The sequence below is a fragment of the Protomyctophum parallelum genome, assembly GCF_964188405.1.
Source record: "Protomyctophum parallelum genome assembly, chromosome: 6".
NCBI classification, from domain to species: Eukaryota; Metazoa; Chordata; class Actinopteri; order Myctophiformes; family Myctophidae; genus Protomyctophum; species Protomyctophum parallelum.
Window position 1 is genome coordinate 30,438,559 of NC_139701.1, and position 24,305 is coordinate 30,462,863.

Sequence of the window (24,305 nt, forward strand, 5' to 3'; positions counted from 1 at the left end):
ACAGTATGTAGGCCTATCAATGTGTGTATATGTATCCAATTACTGTGGATTTCAGTGCAAATGTAAACATTAGTTTTCTCACTTATGGAGCAATCGGCCTTTGTAAAAAAGATCTAATAAACAAAATGTTAAACTATGTTGTCTAAATTAAGTACTGAATTTCCAACATAAAGAAATGTACTTCATTACATCACGTGGTGTAACTCACTCAAATTCACAGGAATTACAGTTGCTGTCTGACATCCCCTGGTTCAAACCTTGGCTCATCCAGGTTTGATTTCTCTTTACATTTCCAAATGTATGGATTAAATGCAAACTCGCTAGTTAAGTTTAAAAATAGTTTAAAGATTGTTATGGTAGTTTAGGCCAAGTGATTAGTAGTCATCCCCTTTTCTTAGACTCTTTTCTAAAACGAAAAACCATGTTCAAACAATTAAACAAACAATTAAAAAAACTCAAAAACAAAGAGATAAGTAATAGATATTTAGAGGAGAAGGTAGGTGTTGTGAATGTGAACAAAGCAGTGATTATGGCGTACATGGCATTGGCAACATTGTGTGTCAGTGGTGTGAGTCAGTCAGACTGGAAGAAAAGAGATACAATGCTTTATTTGCGAGGCGGCTTCCTGTAATTGGTTCAGCTGCTGAAATGAAACTTCCTGCCTGAAAAATGAAAAGAGTTAAGGTAGAGGAAGACACTTCAGTGTAACATCACTCTGAGCATGATTTGAAAGCAGAGGCGAGGTTTAGAGTTTATGGTGCAGTACAGGAAGCTGTGTCCACCGATAAGGCCAGACAGAGAACGTACGTAGCTTTAAAACAAAAGTAGAAGTTTATACTCCATTTAGACTTTTCTCTTGGAGCTGTGTTTCGTACCAATAAGATATAGAGGATTTGGTTTGGTGGGTGACTGTCCCCTGTCGACCCCACTTGCACGCATGGTGTCTTATTGGCGGCACACACCCTAACTCCTGGACACGATGGTGGGACTCTACGGACTGAAGATCTTCCTGCTCCTGGCCGTGTTGACTGGTTCAGCTAATGGGATTGGTGAGTAACCATGGGATGGTGTTTTGGCTTTATCTACACTGAAGTAAAGTACAGGGGACAGTCAATGGACCTGCTCACTATGTTAATTTAACATGATAGATGCATTAACGCTCAGGATTTAACTAAGTATGGTTGTTTATGAAATGTTGGTCAAAATAGAAAAATGGTGATGTGGTGAATTGATCTATGAAGGTTTAAGGAAACCATACCAAAAAGATTGATGTGATGTAAGACAATGGCTGCGTTTACAACATTACATGGACAGATATATTCCACTTGTATTCAGAATGACTTGCTCATTCTGAATATAAATGCTCATGTAAACACCTCAATGATGCACTTTCAAAACAAACATTCACTTGGAGAACTTTTGTAGTTTGTAGATGGTCGGTGGTAAAACATTTATTATGAGGCAGAACATAAGCATCTGAGGGGCTTTGTCAAAGTTCCCGTTGTACCCGTCCCCCATGCCATATCTGTGTCTGTCTACCTGCGTCACTTTTATGCCTATTTGTCCAGTCCCATTTATTCCCATTTATTACTTGTAAATGCCCATATATTGGCATCCCCATATAGCGGTTCTCTTTATATTTGCCCATATAAGGCCGTATCTTGTTTGTTTATGGTTATGTCTGAGTCATACTGACGTGACGGTGGTCCTGCCTATATATATAGGCGTATCTGCTTTGTTCATGGTTATGTCTGAGTCATAATGACGTGTCCGACGGTCGGTCCATTGGTCCAGCGTGCATTATAACTATGTTTATTCCTAATCCTAACCATAACTATGCCTAAAGCTGACCTCAACCCTAACCTTATGTCGGACTGATGGGCAGCTCCACTTCATCGGGGGTCTTCCAGATGAATTTTACAAAATACATTAGTTTTCTTATGACTTTTCGTGCACCTTGCTAGTGCATCACCATCCCTCTCTCAATCAAGGGACAGTATAGGTATCAGCTGTCACTGTAAAGTCAACATGGTCAGTAGCTTAGTAGTTTTTCTGTCTGCAAAAAGGGGGAATCGAAATGGCACAATGCCACAAACGCTGTCCCAATATATGTCCTCACTGTACCATTATTTTTACATCCCCGTAGTTGGTTTATTATTTGTAAGTTATATATAATTTCCATGAACTGAATCTAGTTGAAAAACGAATTAATTACAAATGAGAATGAGTGCATTAACAAAAGCTTGACTACAGTGTAAGTTTAGAACGAGGAATAAATAAAGGTGTTTAAGAATGAACTTTGGGGGAAAAGCATGTTCATGCTTATTCATGAGAACCATGAGTTCTGCTTTCCTTGAAGTAGGCCTGTGAGAGAAACTTAATTGTATATGTACTGACATATTATGTACATACGGTACATACACTATTCACATTCAGAGGCTGGAGGCAACTGAGCGCTCTCACACAGCTCCTTGACCACTTCCTTGTTCCATCACACTGAGACCGAGCAGGAACACAAGGCAGTGACTTGAGAATTCATTCTAAAGGGGAAGCTTGGGGCTTAAAATGAAGTAACAGTGTCTGAAAGATCTAATCTATAGTGTAGCTGTGAAACGTATACAGTTGTGCGCACGTGTGTGTGTGTGTGTGTGTGTGTGTGTGTGTGTGTGTGTGTGTGTGTGTGTGTGTGTGTGTGTGTGTGTGTGTGTGTGTGTGTGTGTGTGTGTGCGCAGTGGGGCAACCTCTGGTGTAGTGCCTGTGAGTATCACAGTATACTATGTTACAATACTATGTCAAAACGCCCAAAATATCTTAAAAGAATGAAAGAAAGATATACAGTATGTTTCAAAACGTATGAAACAAGACAATTTAAATTTAATTTACTGTTTCGAGTTAAAAATTCTGTTCTTTGGAGTTTGGAGCAGTCATAGGATAATTGATACGTTCCAACCTATAACTGGTATAATTCAATCTGTCCCTCATTAACCTAAACATCTGTTCTACAGTACTGTATACACTATAGTGTGTTAGAAGTGTCAGAGGGCAATGCGATTTGCAGAGAGCATCTTCTATCTTCCTCTGTGCAAGCAAGGGCAAAAACCACATCCTGGCTCTCGTTGCTGCACCAGCCATTCTCACTGTCACTCATCATCATCATCATCATCAGCCATTTTATTTTCCTGTATTATCCCAGTAAGACCTGAGGCCGATTCTACAAATGCCTTCTCACACTTTCTAGCAGATGTAGAAGCTATTATCTGCTATTTTTATCTGCCAATGCAAAAATCTAAAATGGCACAGAAGCTTTGCAGCTAGCAAGCTGGCATTTATGTGTAAACAATACACATAAATGAACACTGAGGATGTTTCATATTTATGTTTAATAATTACCAATGTACTAAAGTATAACTTGGCCTCAACTCGAAATACACCGTACAGCAATTCTCACTCTACAAAAGGCATCACGAGAGAAATTAGCATGCTATTGCTGGCTGTGTTCGCTTGAAAATATTAAAGAATTCAGTCAGATCAAAATGATCTACCTTATCCCAAAAATAAGATGTACATTTAAACATAGGTTTGGGCAAACTGAAACCAAATATATTTTGTATGCTTGTTGAAAACTCTCATTGCAAGACAGGAAACTGTGGTTAGGCTTCTGAAATAGCGAGAGCTCCTGCTATCCACCGCATCGCCTTGGAAACCAGGTTATATCATACCAAAGTACAGAAGTTATAGAGAAGTTCTGCTGAGAATCATCGCTTGTGGCAACACCCTTTCCTCTGGCAGCTCGCTGACACTCTCGTCAAGAGAGCTGAGGGGAAGTGGACATCTTATACTGATCTTTACTCACACGAAGAAATTAACCACTACCTGCTCCATACGACATACGTTGTCGTACGACGGTTCCCGCCGATCTACATGCTCACAACATGTTGCATCTTGTAGAACTGCTATCGTCATCTTACCCGTGTGACAGAGTATACCTTTTATAGGCCTAATTTTCGCTTAGAAAGGCTTGCCCAAAATAGGGACACCGGCACTAATGTGGTTGGTAGATAGATAAACAAACAAACAAACAAATAAACAAGCAAACAAACAAATACAAAATAAATAAAATCATACGTAATGTTTAACAGAATCGTTTACTGCTTCGTGACTTGATTCGATGTCTGAATTTGAAAGTAATTCATGTGTGTTTTTCTTTTATAATTCTAGGTGCGAACAACACTATGACTGGTTATTTGTATATAAAAAACAGCAAAACTGTATAATATCAGTCTAGTGTAATTGTAAACACAGACCAGGCAGGGATATATGCCTGGTTTGTGTTCCATGTAGGTCTTTATGCACTTGTTTCCAGCAACTTTTTATCCATTTTTGTTCTGAGCTCAATTTTTTATCTTTCAATGCAGATGCATTGCCAAGCACCAGTGCAAATCCCATACCTACACCCACCTCACTTGCAAGCACTGGCCCAAATGGCACCTTACCTGCACGCAGCACAACAACCCTTGGTAATGTATTCAAACGTGGTGACTCTTGTGGAATTATTTGTGTCTAATTGCTATTCTAGTGTACGAAGTCTATGTATGACATGTGACACAGCATAATGTTGTTATTATGTACATGCAACACCTGAGCACAACCAAACTGACTGGATCTCTTCTCCACTAGTCCCTCCCTAACATTTTAGTCTAGTTTTTATTTGTAATTGTAATTATGTAATTGTAAATATGTCTAGTCTTAGGTTTAATCATCATAGCTTAGTTTTTATTTAGTTTTCATCAGTGAATAAAGGCATTCGACAAACAGTTTTTGTCATAGTTTTAGTCGATGAAATCAACACTGGTGTCATGTCGTCCCCCCCCCAACCCCACAGCTGCTGGTGGTAGCACCACTGACCCTGCAAGCATCACCTCACCTGTCGTGCAACCTATCAACACATCAGAGTCTACACCTACAACGACGACGACACCTGCACCTACCACAGGTTGTTTGTACTGCTTTGCAAACATGCAATAAAATTGAGCCATTTAATTCCGACGTACACATGGGCTGTATTTTGCGTGTCTTAAGTACCAGGTCTTATTACCTAACTTGAGTAAACTAAAGACCTGGGGGCGTGATCAATGCCATTTGGCTATTCTGAGTGGCCAAAGAGCATTGATCACGCCTCCAGGTCTTTAGTTTACTCGGTAATAAGACCTGGTACTTAAGACACGCAAAATACAGCCCTTGAGTCATTTTTTGCACACTGGTGTCGTGCGCTGCAAATATGCGATCTACAAGCGCACAACATTGCACATTGCAGCTTTTTGGCGTGCGTACAACACTGCGCTATGAAGTATATCAAGTCCTTAAGTTGGATTAATAAGTATATCCATCAGTCCCCTTGCCACAAATGGCTTTAATTACATTACTAAGAATGAACATTACACTGTCTTTGTGTTCTTATAACTTATTTGTATCTTTGCTCTACATTATAGGTACATCCCAATGTGAGTATCAATGTTTTAATTCACTTCTGTTCATGATGAGCCTATGAGCTGTGAAATCCGTGTATGTGTATGTGTAGCCTGCTTATATTTCATACTGGTGGTATTATTAGTATTATTATCTCCTGTCCTAATTAATGAAGGCATACAGAATAGATTACAGTTACACCAACCAATGAGTCTGACTTAGCCTGGCATGGCCAGTCACAGCAAAAAAGTCTCACTTTGAATCTGATTGGTCACCCACAACTCTGGGGTGAGCGAAATGTTATTCAAACTGAAGTGCCAATTTCACCAGGCTTTTTTTTTCTGTGGCAGATTCATCTGTTTTCCAGGTCTGACTCTGATGTTGAAATAGTGGTGCATGTTACCATTCATCTACATAATAATTCTCACTGCTATGCTATTTGTGCACTATTTTTTGGGGCAGGTTCATACACACTTCAAGCTGAGAGGTTTGGCTTTCGGATCAACATCAATAGCAACATCAATGGTGACTGCACTGTAACTCTGACTGAAGCTAACATCAGTCGTAAGACTCGTAACTACTCCGTAACACTGACTAGAGCTGATTCTACCAATAGTACTAGTAACCTCACCACACCTCAGCCTGAATCCAACGACCGCCCATTCAATTCCAATGCAAGTTTTACAGGCCTGAAGCCTTGTACCATGTATGATTCTGTTGTGACTATTGTTCATGACAACGGTACAGACAGTTGTGATCACCGTGGACAGGATTCTGGATTCTGGACAGGTGTTATGGGTATGTTGAAAACGCGTGCGCGCACACACACACACACACATGCATTATACACAAAATGCAGTATATTTTTGTATATCCATATTGTAACTTTTAGTTTTTTAATAAATTGTGCCCTATTTCAGCATACTGTAGTGTCACACACACATACAATGCAAGTATAGCCGATCTACAAGCTCACTTACATGTTTTTTTGTTGTCAAAAATATTTCTCAGAGAAAGGCGACATTGAACAAGTCAAATGCAGTTCTTCTAAAAGTGTTTGCTATTGGAGTGATTGGGATTTGAGTGAGCACGGCCCAAATGATACCCAGCCATGCAAAGGAAGCCTGGGGTATCAGTCAGTGTTCTGTAAAAAGCTCAAGTACCAACAGCTTTGTTCAGATTTGACTACACACTTTCCTTCAGGAAACTGTACCTTCAGCCTAAAGCAAAATACAGGTACAGTATGTATGGTTATGTCAGTATCTTATAATTGTGGGTGAGTGGGTGGGTGTGCGGTGGTTGGGTGGTTCAATATACAGTATATCATCACATAATGATATACGATAATGTGTTCTAATATTTTCAACAGATGATTTCTTAGACTCTTTCAAAGGAGAAATCATTCTGACACCTCCTGATGGACTTCCTGCCAAAATGCCAGAATGGCAGGACAAACCATCACATTGTACTGATAATCACACCATTGGTTTAAATTGTCAGGGTAAGTAAAACAAACAAACAAACATAAGTCTTCTTAAAAATGTTGTCATGTAAAACATGACTGAAGGGACACTTCTTTGAAGTTACTGAATTAATACAGTATTGTCCTTGCTCATAATTATTAATTTCTAACTGTGACATGTGTTTTTCTCCCTCAGAATCAGATAAAAAAACAAAACAGGAAAACAAGACATTGTCCGAGCTGGAGGCCTACACAGATTACAATTGTGTTGCTATAATCAAGTACGGCAACATTACCATCGTTAAGCCAGATCAAATAGTCAAAAAAATTGATTGCGGTGAGTTGGTAATGATTTTTCCTTGTATAATGAGAGATTGTATCCGACTGGGGGCAGCGGTGGCTCAGGGTAGAGTGGCTGGATGGTAACGGCAAGGTTGCCAGCTCGAACCCAGGCTCCCCCAGAGTTAGTGTCGAAGTGTCCTTGAGCAAGACACTTAACCCCTAACACTTAACCCCTTAACCCCTAACCCCTGATGTGCTGGTTGGTGCCTTGCATGGTTTCTGCCGCTAAGTGTATGAATGTGTGTGTGAATGGGTGAATTGATGCACAATCTATGTAAAGTGCCTTGGATAAAGGCACTATATAAATGCACCATTTATATCCTCTCTTATCGTGGCCAGTGGTGGGAAAAGTACTCAAAAAAGGTTTTCACAAGGCAAATGACCGAAATGTATAGGGCTGAAATGGTTAATGTATGTTTTGTAATAATTATCAAAATCTACAAAGTAAGTAGTAAGGTTTTCAAATAAATGTAGTGGAGTAAATGTAAAGTATTTGGATCTGAGATGTAGTGGAGTAGAAGTAAATGTATTGGAAATAGGAAGTACAAATATCTCAAAATTGTACTTAAGTAAATGTACTTGTTTACTTGCCGCCACTGATCATGACGTCCCATGAATTAATAATCTCAGCTCATCTTGACATAATGTGTGATATTGTGTCCAACAGAGGTTCAAGAGGAGGTAAATCAAACAACAACAACAAGCGACTCAAATCACTCAAATCACTCAATTAAGATCAACTTCAACTTCAAAGCAAACAAATGTGGAAACTTCAGTCAGTCTCTCACATACACCTGCCGTTGTAAAAGCAAAATTGGAAACTTCATTGAAGAAGGAAAGGCAACATCTGAGAAATGTGAATGTTTCGGTTTGAAGCCATGCACTCAATATAATTGGGAAGTAAATGGCACCTACATGAATAAAAAGAACTTTACTATTATGTCAAGGACCCCCATTGAAACACTTTCAGGAAGTAAGTGACCAATTATTATTAATTATAATAATTATAATAATTTATATATATATATATATATATATATATATATATATAAATACAGTGGCTATGAGAAACAAAACAGGATTTAAATATTTATCAACCTGTGTACAGTATATTATTATTATTATTATTATTATTATTATTATTATACAGTATATAGAGAATCAATCCCCCCCCCCCCAAAAAAGAAAGTTACTTGAGGGGCAGTAGAAAGAAAATCCCTTTTGGTGTTTTAGCTATTGAAAAATAGCAGATCCTCAAGCTCATAGCGCGCCACCGAGTGGCGCGCTACGAGCTTGTAGGTCTGCTATTTTTGAAAAATTGTGAAAATGCGACACAAATCTTTGAATATATATTCTTTCAGAAGACTCCCTTTTGTAAATGATCTCATCATATCATAAAAAAAGTTTTACCGTACCCTTTTGTAAATGTTCTCATCATATCTCTAAAGTTTTACCGTACCCTTTTGTAAATGTTCTCATCATATCTCACAGAACCTTCTACTCCTCGGGATCTGACATTGGACTGTACCGCCAATAATGCAATTACAGTAACGTGTCTGGTTAAGAAGGAGGATATGAATGGATGTCAGCTTAAAGTTAAAGCAAGACTTTATAGAGGACAGCAGCTGGTGGACAACCAGACGAACACTGGTCCAAACTGTCATTTTCACTTCAAGGGTTTGAGCTACTTAACAAGTTACACAGTGAAGGTATGCATTATTGATGTTTTGTTTCACATGCTTTGTGCCGCTTTAACATGCTTCAGTTCTTCCTCACCTTTCATGATTCCAGATAAAGGGGTGTCCATTTTTTTCCCAGGTGTTTCTTGACAATGGAATATATCAAAGCTTCATCAAAACGGAGAGCATTTATACACGGTGTATGTGTTTCACTTTCCAAATGCATGTTTTTCATAACACAATGTCACATTTCTCCCATTGCAACATTTTAAACATTTTAAAACATAATTCTGAAATGAGTGATCTATAATGCTGCCTGCTTAGATCTTTAATTGTTGTTATACTGTATGTAATGTATATTGGGGCTAGAATAACAACCTCTTGTATGCTTTATTCCATTTCTTGTGTGAATTTATAGACAATGACAAAGCTCTCATTGGATTCCTGGTATCCCTTATCATCCTTACATCTGTGGCTCTGCTCTTTGTTGTCTTCAAGATCTACATTCTGCGGTACAGGAATGCCTAGTAAGTATTCTTTAATACCCCAAGTAACATCCCTAACCTTGGCGGAACATTTGCCAAAAATAGCCGATCTACAAGCTCACAAATGCGCCGCGAGTTTGTAAATCAGCTATGTTTGGCGAAGAAAGACATTTCATGTAGACGGACAAGAGCACTCCAAAGCACAGTTAAAACTCAGGTCCTAAGCTTTTCTAGGCGGTTTAAGTGGTTTACCAGTCTGACTCCCATGTTACCTGATGGAACATTGGGTGTTGAAATCATAGAATCCAGAATCAATGTGTTGTCAGTTACTATTTCCTGCTGTATAAAGATTATTGATAATGAATTGCATTCTGCAGTCCACCTGTCAAAGGTCATTTTATTCTGTAGGCTATGTAGGCTTTAACGAATCCCACTGTTTTTTTGTTTTTGTTTTCAATTCAATTCAATTTTAAGTGTCAAATCAGTTGTCTCAAGACACTTTACATATAAAGCAGAAAAGGCCGGGTGCACGGTCACACTTCAGGTGGGCTCTATGAAGAGGCCTGGTCCACGGTCACACTCGGCAGTTGGGGTTCATATTAGAGGTCCACGGAACTGCGAGGTGGAAGACGAAAAGAGACTCCGGGGAGTGGCTCCCTGGATGTTGAGTTAGTATTAGCAGGCCTTACTGGAGCCTATACAGTGTTTATTTACAAGCACTACTGGGAGACAAACCCACACAAACAATGTACAATTTAGGCATTTAGCAGACGCACAACAAAGGTGCGGGGTTTGGTGGAAGGTTCCCCTTACTCAGTTCTCACCCTTTTTATTTTGTCGGTGACCGAGTACTAAAGACAAGTCTAGCTATAGGCTTGTGCAGAGCGTGTCAGCCCCACCGACCGAAGCCTGGAGAGGGTTCCACAGCTGAGGTGCCTTTGACTTAAACGCCCTGTCTCCTATTATAACTTTTGATATTTCTGGGACAGTAAGCATTTTTGCATACTGTGAACACATGCACTGGTGTTCTATTAGGATTGTAGGGATCGATGAGTTCTTTGAGATATTGTGGTGCCTGACCACTGTTGTATTCCTTACTCTGAAAATGGGAGTCCTGTGAATTCAAAATGTGCTGTTCTCTCCACAGTGACCCCAATGGTGAAGGTGTGGTACTTATTCCACTATCAAGTAAGTACAGAGACGTTTTCTAATTGCCTGTACAGTAGAGGTCCCTGCACAACAATTACATCCAGTACAAGCTACAGACATTAGTTCTGGTATCTGGATGTATTGGGGTGATCATTCATAATATACATAACAAGATCACAATAAACTGACAATAAACCAGGCGCATGCCACATATAGGCTTTGGCCTGACAGCGTGGCGTGTGTTTGAGTCCCGTTCATGACGACCTCTGCTGCTTGTCTCTCCCCTTCTCTCTCTCCCTCTTTCCTGTCTATCTTCACTTCTAACTATCAATAAAGGCAAAAAGCCAAAAAAGAAAAATAAATATATGATAACAGGAAATTGGATATTGGAATCACAAATATTTGAGGAAGCAGATTGTTTCAAGGGAATATATATTTGTTTATCAGTTGATGTGCGATATAGGCTCACACAACATATGGTAATTGGTAAAAGGTGCATTTATATAGCGCCTTTATCCAAGGCGCTTTACATAGATTGTGCATTATGTTCACCCATCCACACACACATTCACACAACGATGGCGGAGAAAACCATGCATGGAGCCAACCTTCACATCGGGAGCAATTAGGGGTTCTTGCTCAAGGACACTTTGACACTAACTCTGAATATGAAATGTTAGTCTGGATAGTGTTGAAAGTAATTCACGTGACTAGTAATAATTGATTACAGTATGGATTACAGTTTTAAGCAATCCAGATTGACCCAGTCAACTCTGAAATGCAATGTATCAGCCAGAAACTCCCACCTTGTTTCTTCCTGTGATTTCCTTCACCTGTTTGAAATACTTGTTTCTCATTGGCTGGCCGGGTTGGTTTCATAGACGAGGAGGACTACCTAAAGACCATTGAGCCAATCGCAGCGGACTTCCTGCTGGATACCTACAAGAGGAAGATCGCTGACGAGGGGAGGATGTTCTTAGATGAGTTTCAGGTGAGTTTCTGGCTTTAATTTCATTCCCACTGGGGATTTTCTCTCTAGGTCGTCCTCAGACGAGCCTTAATTCCATCGTCGCTTCCAGTTTTTACCAGGAGTAAAAGTACTCGTTATGCAGAATGTCGCATAACGTTTTTGAAAATAGCCGATCTACAAGTTTTTAAATAATTGTAGTGAAGTAAAAGTGCAATATTTGCCTCTGAGATGTAATGGAGTCGAAGTAAAAGTACTAAAAATGGAGTAAAAGTAACTTTAAACCACTGCCACTGGGCTCACAGGATTAGGTTAATTCAGTGCAGAGAGTAGCATAGAAAGTCCCAGTAAGCATTCACATCTCTCTTATCAACTTGTGCTTTAGCCTATCTTTAGTGAAAGTGCTACATGTTGCCGTGTACGTAACTATAAGTATGTTTAAAATGCTATCTAAGTCTACATAAAGTACTATATCTAAGGGGCTACATGTTCCATGTTGCTGTGTACGTAACAAGCTATAAGTCTGTTTAAAATTAAAATGCTATCTAAGTCTACATAAAGTACTATCTAAGGGGCTACATGTTCCATGTTGCTATGTAGGTGCCACTCACAAAGCCATTCTTTATTTTCAGAGCATCCCCAGATGCTTTACCAGGTTCACATCAAAAGAGGCCAAGAAGGCCTGTAATGCAGGCAAGAACCGCTATGTGGACATTCTGCCATGTGAGTATCCAACAGTTTGCTGCATCTACTCTGGCTCAGTAGCTTTATACAGTAGAGGACGGGTTCCCAAACATTGGGTCTGGACCAAATTTTATGGGTCTCTTTATTTTTTGTCTCCTACATTTTGTTTGTATTGGTAAAATGGTAAATGGTGCATTTATATAGCGCCTTTATCTAAGGCGCTTCACATAGATGTGCATTACATTCACCCATTCACACACCGATGGCAGCGGAAACCATGCAAGGCCAACTAGCACATCGGGAGCAATTAGGGGTTCAGTGTCTTGCTCGAAGACACTTCGACAGTAACTCTGGGGGAGCCCGGGTTCGAACTGGCAACCTTGCGGTTCCCATCCAGGCAGTATTATTATTATTATTTCAAAAACCAAAAAAATTAATTTCATGAATTAAAAACAATAATGATTTTTCAATAATTTCATGAAGAAATAAAAGGAAAAATCGCACGTACGCACGCACACACACACACACACACACACACACACACACACACACACACACACACACACACACACACACACACACACACACACACACCACACACACAATCATAGAGGTAACTTCAGAGGGTGACAGACTGTCATATTTCTTTCTTTGTTGTCTCAGATGATTACAACCGTGTTCAGCTAGCAACAGGAGATGGGACTGCAGGATGCGACTACATCAACGCCAGCTTCATTGATGTAAGAATAATTTAAAAGAAAAGATAAAATGCATGCATACTACAATAATTATGTACATACAGTATTGTTACTATGAAAACCTGCAAAACCCGCCCGTCGCTCCATCACTCACACCTCCATATATGGTCAGTCCATCACGCCTCGTGACACGCTCCATATATGGCCGTCTCCATATATGAAGATCACGACAATGTCGTTCTGACATCATCAAACCCTCTACACTCAAGACACGCTATAGATGGCCATGAACCCTGGCCATACCTGTTTTTCATTGTGCATTGTTTGGTCAATGAAAAACAGGAGAAATATATGGGAATGTCAATATATGGCCATATTGGCTAGATTGACTATCATCACCTGGATCTCCATATATGAAGATCACAACACTGACCTCATCAAACCCTGGATAGCCATACATGGTTTGACATACTAGATCTGCATATATGGAGCCGGCCAGCAACTCTTCATCTGACCTCACTGACACCAGATTAATAGTTTAACTCCTGCTTCTCAACTGTGCCGTACCAGTAAGATGCCTGACCTGCACGCATCCGCCTGGGTGACAGCAGACGGCTGGGCGAGGGTTTGATGAGGTCAGATCAACATATGGAATGTCAGAACAGGTCAGCTCCATATATAGAGATCTAAGGGTGGCAGCGGGGGCAGTGTCTTGAGTGTACTATAAAGGGTTTGATGAGGGCCCAGGTAGGGCCGGGCCTTAATTTTCGGGCCTGTTGAGAACTCTAGTATTCGCCGGCTGCACTAATAACTTTGGGGCAGGCCCATCTAGAGTTTAAATGGACAGATATCAGTCAAAAGGGAGACATCGAAGAGGAAGGTAGGATGGCGAAGGATTAACATATGAATGAACAAGTCAGCTCCATATATGGAGATCTAAGGGTTTGAGGTCAGATGTAGAGTTGCTGGCCAATATTGATGACATCAGGGATCTCCATATATGGGCATTCCCATATATGGGCTTAATATTGATGACATGTCACTTGATGTCACGAGGCATGCCCATATATGGTCATGCTTGGGGGTGACGGACTAACGAAGTGACAGGAAATGCACGTTTTCATAGTAAATGCGGCCTGCAGTCACAATTTACTGGTAGTATATTATTGACACAACCTATATAGTAAAGTGTTACCTGGTAGTTATGATGTGCTGTTCCTGTCAGAATTATAGTTCAACAAAAACTCCATACAAATTTGGTTCCAATTCAGAAAACATTTTGGCCTCAAGGAGGCAAACACACTCCTTCCATTGGTTGGTAACCACCTATTCCCCCCCATCACAGAACGACGCAGCCTTTAAGGTTTGGCACAGATCTATATATATAGAGCAATTTACTATCTAAACTGAAAGATGGATACAATGTATGTAACCTAGATACCATACCCTGATGGAAAATGCTGTTTATTGTATTTTATTTATTTCATTATTATAATTCTTTCTTCTTACTATGTTCATTAGTACTTTCAAAACTAGTTTACTAATTACTTTTACTGTCTTGTACTGTCTGTCTTTGTTTTATTTGTCTTGTTCTGACCTTGATTGGGGGGGATACAACAAAATGTACACATATGTTTTTTTCATTTATACATCAATAAAAATCAAAATAAAGTGTTAAAAAAATATATATATATATATATAGTTCAACTGGGGGACCCAAATGCAGAAACAACACAATGTCACCCACAAAGTCCAAGGGTGTTTATTTAAACAATGGAGTGTGGAGCTTGTAGATCTGTTTCAAGCAGTGTTTGTATGCCACATGTGGAGGAGGAGGATTTATACGTCACGGGAGAAGGAAATAAATGTGATGCGGAAGTCTTCCGCAAGGAGACAAAAAACCCTGCACTTGATTTACACTCGCTGTATGCGCTCTTGGAGAGCCCACTCGCCTCCTCCAACACAAGGACACAGCCAGAGACTGTGACAGTTCCACTGAATTTATAATGCATTATGACCAGCAAGTTATAATAATTCATAAACCTAATAAATATTAACATTATTAACATTTAAACATTTATAATAACTTTCATAATGCATTAATGTGGTTATAACGCATTATAGAACTGACCTTAATATAAAGTCTTACTGTTTTTTCTTTTACTACAGGGATTCAAGGAGGATAAGAAGTACATTGCAGCTCAAGGTAAAGCATCGTTCCTATAATGATTCTTCTGCAGAAAAACAACTGCACAAAGAGTCTCCTTATTATTGGCAAAACAAAAAAACATCTCCATGAATTCAAGGCTTCATGAGTTCATGGGATCGTTAATTGTTAGAAAATAAGCAATGTTTTTGTGAACTATCCATTTCATCATGGGTTAATGGTAAATGGACCCATAGGACCAATACGACCTTATTGATCCAACAGGCCCCATGAACGAAACTGTGAGCGACTTCTGGCGAATGATGTGGGAGCAACAGTCTTCTGTGATCGTCATGGTGACACGTTGTATTGAGGGAAATAAGGTTGGAACCACTCATTGCATACATTCATTGCAACTTTGTTTTGTTTTGTTTTCCTAACACCTCCAGTGTGAACAGGACAATGTTTATTAGGCATTATGAACTTTTATATGACCTTCTTTGCTGACCTTTGAGCATTTTTCAGAATCGGGTAACTTATTAGAATACATGGATGTTTTGGAGGTACAAGCACTATCATTCCTATGGCCATCCTGCTGATATTTTAACACATTATTACTGTATACAGATAATGAATATTAATTAATTATTTTGGCTTGCAAAGGTGCATGTTCTGAATATTTGCAACATTATGACTACATAACATTATGTAGTCAAGTCAGTTACTTTCCAGATTATATTTCTTTCTTGAGTTGACCTTGAACGGTATTTGTGCCAAATGTCATTCTTGTATCACAACCTGAAAGATTGTAAACATATAAGATTATATCTGCTCCTCTAAGGTGGCGGCCATTTTGAAGAAATGGACACCATTTTTGTTTTTTGATTGGCTAGTGCCTTTTTCCATAAGATTGTGCCAAATGTCATGCTTCCATCACAAAGTGATCATTTCAAGTGAATAATTATTATGAAATTAACGATTAATCTGCTGTATTGACAGATTAAGTGTGCCCAGTACTGGCCATCCCCAGATCGAAAGACCGAGGTCTATGGAGAGTTTATAGTCAAGCTGAAAGGAGAAGACCACTGTCCTGATTACATCATTCGCAGACTCAGCCTGACTAATGTGAGTTTATGTTACATTGAGCTCAAAGATCCAAAGACACCAAGACAAGTGTTATAGAGTTTTGTGTGTTTCGTTGAGAACTTCAAAAAACTTCAAAGATGTCAGTCCACTGGTGCTGTGTGTGTGTGTGTGTGTGTGTGTGTGTGTGTGTGTGTGTGTGTGTGTGTGTGTGTGTGCGTGTGTGTGTGTGTGTGTGTGTGTTTCTCTTAACATTCAATCTGGCGTCCCTATGTTGGGCATGTCATTTCAGGTTAAAGTTACCCAACATATTCAAAACATGTTTTTCAAAAATAGCTCACGTGTAACAATGCGAAGCATTGAGCGCTTGCAAATCAGCTGAATAGTGGAGGATATTATTGGGCATAAGTGGTTCATCTGTGTACACGTGTTGATGTAATGCATGCACGATGTACTGTATGTGCATTCACAGAAGAATGACAGTGGCTCCGAGAGGGAGGTGACCCATATCCAGTTCATCAGCTGGCCAGACCATGGCGTGCCAGGAGAGTCCAGCCTCCTCCTGAAACTCAGGCGGCGGGTCAACTCCTTCAACAACGTCTTCAGTGGACCTATTGTCACCCACTGCAGGTAAATGACTGCATGGGGCCTGTCAAATTCATTCATTGATACCTTCATTCAAGGTAGGGAATTATTAATAATGAATCTGTGTGTGTGTGTGTGTGTGTGTGTGTGTGTGTGTGTGTGTGTGTGTGTGTGTGTGTGTGTGTGTGTGTGTGTGTGTGTGTGTGTGTGTGTGTGTGTGTGTGTGTGTGTGTGTGTGTGTGTGTGTGTGTGTGTGTGTGTGTGTGTGTGTGTGTGCGTGTGTGCAGTGCGGGAGTAGGCAGGACAGGGACCTACATTAGCATTGATTCCATGATGGAGGCTCTGGAATCAGAGGGGACAGTTGATATTTATGGCTACGTAGTCCAACTTCGCAGACAGAGATGCCTCACGGTTCAAGTGGAGGTATGTACTGTACTTATAGGCAGGCTACCTACAGTAAGTATTCGCCCATGTCTACAACAACACTTCTGATTACATTTGTGAATATGTTTGTCTTTTTTAATTGGGAACCTTGTAATGTTGGTTTAAAATAATAATGCACATGCACACTCTTTACACTGCACATAATTGTTGTACTTACCTCTATTTTCTCCCTGCATGCAGTCCCAATACATACTGATTCACCAGGCACTGATGGAGCACAACCTGTTTGGAGACACAGAGGTTGCCCTGCCTGAGCTCCACGGCAGACTGGCAACACTCAAACACCGGAGCTTCAGCGCTGAGTCCATGCTTCTGGAGGAAGAGTTCCAGGTCAGGAGGCTTTCATTGGCTGTCGGTCCATTGTCAGAAGGCTGGCATTACACTAGTATACCAATATCCCCTTATATAGAAATGGACCCACATCCTCAGGTGCTACATCAGCATTTATGTAGGCAGTATCTAATCTATGGGCCACCAAAAATCAGCTTTCAGCAACAGTCACAAATGTGTTACATCTATTCTTAAAGGGCCACTTCACCCCTTTTGCAACCAGATCTTATTTTAAGGATGTTTGGGAGACAAGAAACACTTTCCTGGGGTTTTTATGTTTGTAATATGTGTTTTTAGATATTTTAGTATTTCAAAGTGTCCATGGGCTCCATGATGTCATGGACACTGGGCTCACTTCCTTCCTAGACTACACTTCCCATAATGCTTTGGTACACTGCTCCTCCTTGTGGATAGGGGGAGGGCTGCCTTACTGAGAAAACATGTAGTCCAGGAAATAAGTGAGCCCAGTCAGTGTCCATGACATCATGAAGCCCATGGACACTTTGAAATACTAAAATATCTAAAAACACATATTACCCACGTAACAACCCCAAGAAAGTGTTTCTTGTCTCCAAAACATCATGAAAATAAGATATGGTTGCAAAAGGGGTGAAGTGGCCCTTTAAAGGATGGTTAAATACAGTATAGCCAGTCAGTACACATTTATTCGGTGTGTGGAAATACATGTAATGTTCCCCTCCACCGTCTACAGTATGCCTGGTTCCCTTCCCTCCATCATTTATTTTACTTTGAGCGGTTCTCATTCAATTTTCCTTTCCCTCCCTAATTTTGACACCCCCCCCCCCCCCCCCACATGAAATGTGAATTGAGCTTGTCTTAATGCCTTTCTTCTGTGGTTCATTTCAGAGAGTCCCTCAGTACAAAAACTGGAGGACCTTCAACACAGGGATCGTCGAGGAGAACAAGAAGAAGAACCGTTTCTCTTCTGTCATACCATGTGAGTGTCAGAAAACATAAAAAGATCTACTTGTTATAATCCTTCCTGGTGAAATCAAGGATCTCTTTTACAAGGGAGACCTGTCCGCAACAGCATATTCAGATTCAAGGGTATAAATCACCATAAGTAAGAGAGATGAACAGATGAATATCAATTCTCAACAAGCTCATCTTCCATAATCTTGTTGCCTCTTGCTGTATAATGCTTTAGGGATTGACAGCAGAAATTACTCATGAGATTCTAAATAAAATAACCCCAGCTACTGTAACACTGTCCATCACATTTATGTTTGATATAAAGTCATAAATACTGTATATTGTTGCTGTCGGCTGGAAACCTTTTTATGTCCAAAAATGTGTGTGTGTGTGTGTGTGTGTGTGTGTGTGTGTGTGTGTGTGTGTGTGTGTGTGTGTGTGTGTGTGTGTGTGTGTGTGTGTGTGTGTGTGTGTGTGTGTGTGTGTGTGTGTGTAAGCGTGTGTATGTGTGTGTGTGTGTGTGTGTGTGTGTGTGTGTGTATATATATATATATATATATATATATATATATATTAGCGACGTCATAAGACAAAGAATAAAAATATTATGGAGATACAAGGTTACCTGTTGGGTATCCACATCTCCTATCAACTGTCAGATCAGTATCACCATATCACTTCCTTACATACTGTATTACACATGTATGACTTTCAGACGACTACAACAGAGTGCTGGTGAAGTTAGAAGATGAAATGAGTCGCGAGAGTGACCGCGGTGGTTATGATGATGAGGACCACGACGATGAATATGATGACACGTCTGATGAAGATGATGAGGAGTCTACCAAATACATCAATGCCACCCACATCAATGTATGACACATTAACGCTTTCTGTTCCTAGATATGATTTCAGCACAGCTTTCAATGTAAGGTGTGAGGTGTGAGGTGTTTGTCTTGTTCCATGCAGGGCTACTGGTGTCCCAGTGGCCTCATCGTGACCCAGGGACCCCAACCAAATACCGTGGCTGACTTCTGGATGATGGTTCACCAGAAGAAAGTGAAGACCATCGTCATGCTCTCCGACTGCACTGAGGACGAAAAGGTATGTGTGCCTCATAGAGTTAGAGGGCGCCGGAAATCCCCTTCCCTCCACTTGCATGGAGTTGCTCACCCAGTGCATACTCCCCTTTCACCCCTTCTTCCGAGGTTGGAAGAAGGGGGGTCCTATTCGTAATGGGATCATCTTTTGACACTATATAGGACCTATTCTATCTTTTGATTTTTTGATTTATTTATTAGATCCCCATTAGCTTACTGTGAAACACAGCAGCTATTCTTCCTGGGGTCCTAAACATATCATTACAATATTTCTTTCATATTATTACATACATTTACATACAACATTCATCCAACACAACAATACAACACAAAACAACTCATGATCCATCTACATTTGATAGTCAGCTCCACAGTACAATTAAATCTTCAACATTGATAATAAAGTAAATATACATTATATTGGGATATATAGCTCATATGCATCTCCTTCACATCTCTTGAGTGAACAAAAAAAACTTCAGCTTCTTCTTAAAACTCATATAGTTTTCCTCATAAACAAAAAACATAGGTAAAGAGTTCCATGCCACCATTGAACCATTGCTCTGTAAAGAATTAGACTGTTCTTTGTTTAACATTAGTTCTACATAAAGGCAGCATGAAACGACCCTCTGATGACTGCCGAGTAAAATAATGATGTGTATCTGAGAACAATGATAAATTATTATAAATTATTGATGGGGTTTTAGTTGTGATGATGTTTTTCACAAAACTCAATAATAAATAATCCAACCTACTTTTTACACTTAACCACACTAGATCATTGTTCATTGTACTTACTCTTGTTCGATATGGGCATTGAAGCACTATACGAGCTGCTTTGTTTTGGGCCACCTGTAATCTGTTCAAGTTACTTTCCTTCGTATTGGACCAAATTACTGCACAGTAGTCTAAATGGGATAACACTAATGCTTGTACTAAATATTTAGGCAGTTATTTCCTACAATGTTTAATTTAAAACTCTTCACTGGATGTAGTAGAGGACGTATATATTGTAGAGTCGTCCGTGTACATCGCAACAGTCTTAAAGGTGCTACAGGGAAACAGACGTGCTTATACAAATACAACAGTGCACCTTTGTCAAATTATGCTATATAGAACCATTATAGAGAAATGTGTGTAGTACACAAATGCACAAATCCCTCATTTACATATTAACAGATTCGGTCACAGTAAAGTGTAAATATCAAATTAATACTAGTTTTGCCAGGTAATCCAGTCTGCCAGTGTGCCACGGGTTCGACTCCCGATCACGAGGGCCTTCACTGCATGTCACCCCCCCCCGATCTCTCTCCTCATTTTCCTGTCAGCCTACTGTCTATCCCTTCATAAAGGGTTACCTTTATATTATGTAACTTCTCTGCACTGTCCACGTGTAATAATGTTTTCATTTATGATCAAAACGTACTTATTATTATGTGCACAGGAGACGTGTTCTGCATACTGGGGAGAAGAGAAGCAAACATTTGGGGAGATGGAGGTGGAGGTGACAGCCACAGACACCTCCCCAGCGTACACCACCCGTACAATGCAGATACATCACATCAAGGTAACTGCCCCACTCAGCTTTGTGTGTGTGTGTGTGTGTGTGTGTGTGTGTGTGTGTGTGTGTGTGTGTTACTCTATACTTGTTTGCTGGCATTGCTCTGAATGTGATCAAATGGTTTGTTTGGTTGAACCTATACCGTGTGCTTGTTCTGTTCACATACATAGAAGGTATTAGCTAGGTATTAGCTTTAATATAATTTCTCATTGATTATTTATTTTTCAGACTAGGTTTAAATTAATTGATGCTTTGATTGTGTATTGCTATATTATCATTTAATGTTTACAGTTGTAATGTTTCTTTTGCTTCACAACGAAGAACTTTGTAGCTGTTATTAGAGAATAAAAGAGCCTATAATGTAAAACATCTAAAGCCTATTTGTCGCAGTGTCAATCTAACAGTGTCTATCTAAAAAAACTAACAAAAAACTGTTGACTGTGTCATGTGTCTGCATATGTTTTATTGTTTGAATGTTTCTTGTGTGGCTGAACTGTGGTGTAGTGGGTGTGGAGGATGTCATATTTTGTTTCAGTTCTCTTTTTGTTTTGTGGTATTCTTTTTTATAAAAATGTATATGTAATAGTAAATATGAATAATCATTTGATCACAAAAAAGGAAAATATGTTTTGCTGACCAAAACTTTCATACTAAGCAGAATAAATTATGTTTAAGGCTATAATCCTCAGACACAGGTTAGGATGTTTTTTTTCTTTTTCTAATCTAGTATTTTGTTCTCAATGTACCACACCACTTATTAAAGTGAGCATGAGCATGAGCATTTATTTTAGTGTATTTGGAGTTAAAACAATCTTAGTTTAGTTGTTTTTTTACCACTCACTTAGCTCAAAGCTACCCATGAATTTGAGTGAAAGCACTAAAACTACTACTGTCACAAACAGAAGAAAGAGTGTCGGCCGGTGAGGCAGTTCCACTTTCTGAAGTGGGCGAACAGAGACCTGCCCGAAAACACAGAGGACTTGACGGACATGATAAAGCACATTAAGCACACCTGCGGCTATGGTCAAAGCAAGGAGGACAGGAGCACTCCCATAATGATCCACTGCGGGTGAGCTACAACCCCTGAGAGAGAATGTGGCTGTGGCACAGGAGGTAGAGCAGGTCGTCCAATGATCCCTGGGTCGGCGGTTCTAATCCTGGCTCCTCCTGTCTATAAGTGTCCTTTGGCAAGACACTGCTTCACCTCCCAATGTATGAATGAATGAACCATTGTACAGTACTTTGAGCACTTGGAAAAGCACTAAAAAATGCAATTAGTTAAAAATGCAATTCATTATTATACAGTAGTAGTATGCAGTACCTGTTAAGTAAGTCCCTATTTTCCCAGGGTCCTATTAGGGTTATGGATGGGGTTGGGGTCTGGGGTTAGGGATATCATTGATGTTGGGGTCTGGGTGGACCCTGGGAACATGTGCTCCCATTTATGTAAGCACATTCTCACATTTCTGTAAAGAGTATGTTGAAAATATGATGCAGCGGAATACAAAAGGTGTGACAAAAGGTAACAGGGTGAAAGCATGAGAAAAACAAACTGCTGCTTTTAGCAGCATAGGAAGTAACACTATGGACCAGAGGTACATAAGAAGAAGTGTATGCAACATTTCATAGTATTTCATTCCCTCATACTGTATTCTCAATACTGAGAAAATAAGCTATTGAGAGACACACCTTTCCCCTGGTTGACATCTGGGCTTTTTATTGCAAATAAAAGGGAAATAATTTAGTAATTTTTGTTTTCTGTGCATCAGTGACGGTTCTTCCCGTTCTGGAGTGTTCTGTGCATTGTGGATCCTTCTGGACAGCGCTGAGACAGAGAAGCTGGTGGACGTGTTCCAGGTGGTCAAGACCCTGCGCAAAGACAGGCAGGGCATGATCAACAACCTGGTAAGATAGAGATGAGAAGTCCTTCACCACACCATAAAAAGCAGTGGCCAGAGATTTAAAACATCACTATAATTAAGGCTCAACTCTGATTCTGTGTCGGTGTGTTTATTGCACATGTCGTCATCATTTCTGTGATGTAGGATGGTCATATTTACTTACTACATTAAATAGATTTCATTGTACAAGCCTCTCTATATCCCTCACAGGAGCAGTACCAGTTTTTGTATGATGCAGTAGACAGGGCCTATCCACTTCAAAATGGGGAAGTTACAGCAACGGCTGCTGACTCCGTCCAGCTTATCAATGAGACCAAACCAGGTGAGCAGGAAAACGGCAGCACCACTTCCAACCAGCAGATGACAGCAGAGACCAAACCAGCTGAGCAGCAAAACGGTGACATCGCTTTGGACCAGCAGGTGGCACCAGTAAAAGAGCAGAATGAAGATAAAAAAGACAATCCAGTCAAAGTGGAGGAGACTAGCAATGGTCCCACTGTCACTCTGGAGGTCTGAGGGAAAATGTGTGTAAGATGACTTTTTTCAAAGTTGTTACTTGTTAGACTACACTAGTGAAAGTGTCAGGCTAGCTGACACTTTCAGGGTCTGCAGCCCAGGCTAACTGCAGAGTATTAAGAGATTAGAAATGTACATATGCCATGCCTTTTACATTGCCAGAGGAAGATGCAGGCTGCTGTACAGTATGTGCTATTTTGATATAAAAGTTCTTTGTTTAATTACTTATTACTTATGAATGTATTAGACAGGCAAAATAGGTACTTGGAGGAGGCCATAAATTATGATGTCAGTCCTCAACGACTCATGCAATGTTTTTAAGTACCCCAGAACGTTTTTTAATATGCTTAATTCAATATTTAGATATTTGATAATAATTTAATCAGACTTGCACCACTGTATATAAGCCCATTCACTTTCCATCTCGATGTTCGACTCACTGAAAACACACATCCCGGCTTCTCTTGTCTGACATTGTCCTAATTAATTAAAGTGTTTGAAATTGAATGGGCTTAATTGAAACAATGAATCAAGCAACTCAAAAACTCTCTGGGGTGCACACGGAAATATTTTTGTTGTGGAAATGATCTTCCTCTTTTCAAGTGAAATTCCCCATTGAATATAAAACATATCTATCTATCTATCTATCTATCTATCTATCTATCTATCTATCTATCTATCTATCTATCTATCTATCTATCTATCTATCTATCTATCTATCTATCTATCTATCTATCTATCTATCTATCTAAAAGGCTGATAAACAAACCAACA

General features: G+C 39.8%; 1 protein-coding gene and 2 long non-coding RNA genes across 3 annotated transcripts; all 3 read left to right on the forward strand.

The window, feature by feature from the left end:
- The first annotated feature begins 843 nt into the window (after window positions 1-843).
- On the forward strand, window positions 844-4,973 carry LOC310860112. The gene is made up of 3 exons (XR_014569346.1): window positions 844-1,049; window positions 4,219-4,246; window positions 4,896-4,973. It is a non-coding gene; the product is annotated as an uncharacterized lncRNA (long non-coding RNA).
- A 514-nt stretch (window positions 4,974-5,487) lies between these two features.
- Window positions 5,488-7,259, forward strand: LOC310860513. Its single transcript, XR_014569386.1, has 5 exons — window positions 5,488-5,501; window positions 5,929-6,255; window positions 6,478-6,702; window positions 6,836-6,967; window positions 7,125-7,259. It is a non-coding gene; the product is annotated as an uncharacterized lncRNA (long non-coding RNA).
- A 741-nt stretch (window positions 7,260-8,000) lies between these two features.
- On the forward strand, window positions 8,001-24,149 carry ptprc (protein tyrosine phosphatase receptor type C). Its single transcript, XM_083767490.1, has 21 exons — window positions 8,001-8,243; window positions 8,762-8,979; window positions 9,089-9,149; window positions 9,368-9,476; window positions 10,582-10,622; window positions 11,465-11,574; window positions 12,183-12,273; window positions 12,898-12,974; window positions 15,102-15,138; window positions 15,364-15,461; window positions 16,078-16,203; window positions 16,634-16,791; window positions 17,034-17,169; window positions 17,371-17,520; window positions 18,388-18,478; window positions 19,169-19,326; window positions 19,423-19,557; window positions 20,998-21,120; window positions 22,017-22,183; window positions 22,884-23,019; window positions 23,226-24,149. Exons 1-21 carry the CDS (start codon window positions 8,186-8,188, stop codon window positions 23,529-23,531), a joined length of 2,586 nt encoding a protein of 861 aa, XP_083623616.1. The 5' UTR covers window positions 8,001-8,185; the 3' UTR covers window positions 23,532-24,149.
- The last annotated feature ends 156 nt before the right edge of the window (window positions 24,150-24,305 follow it).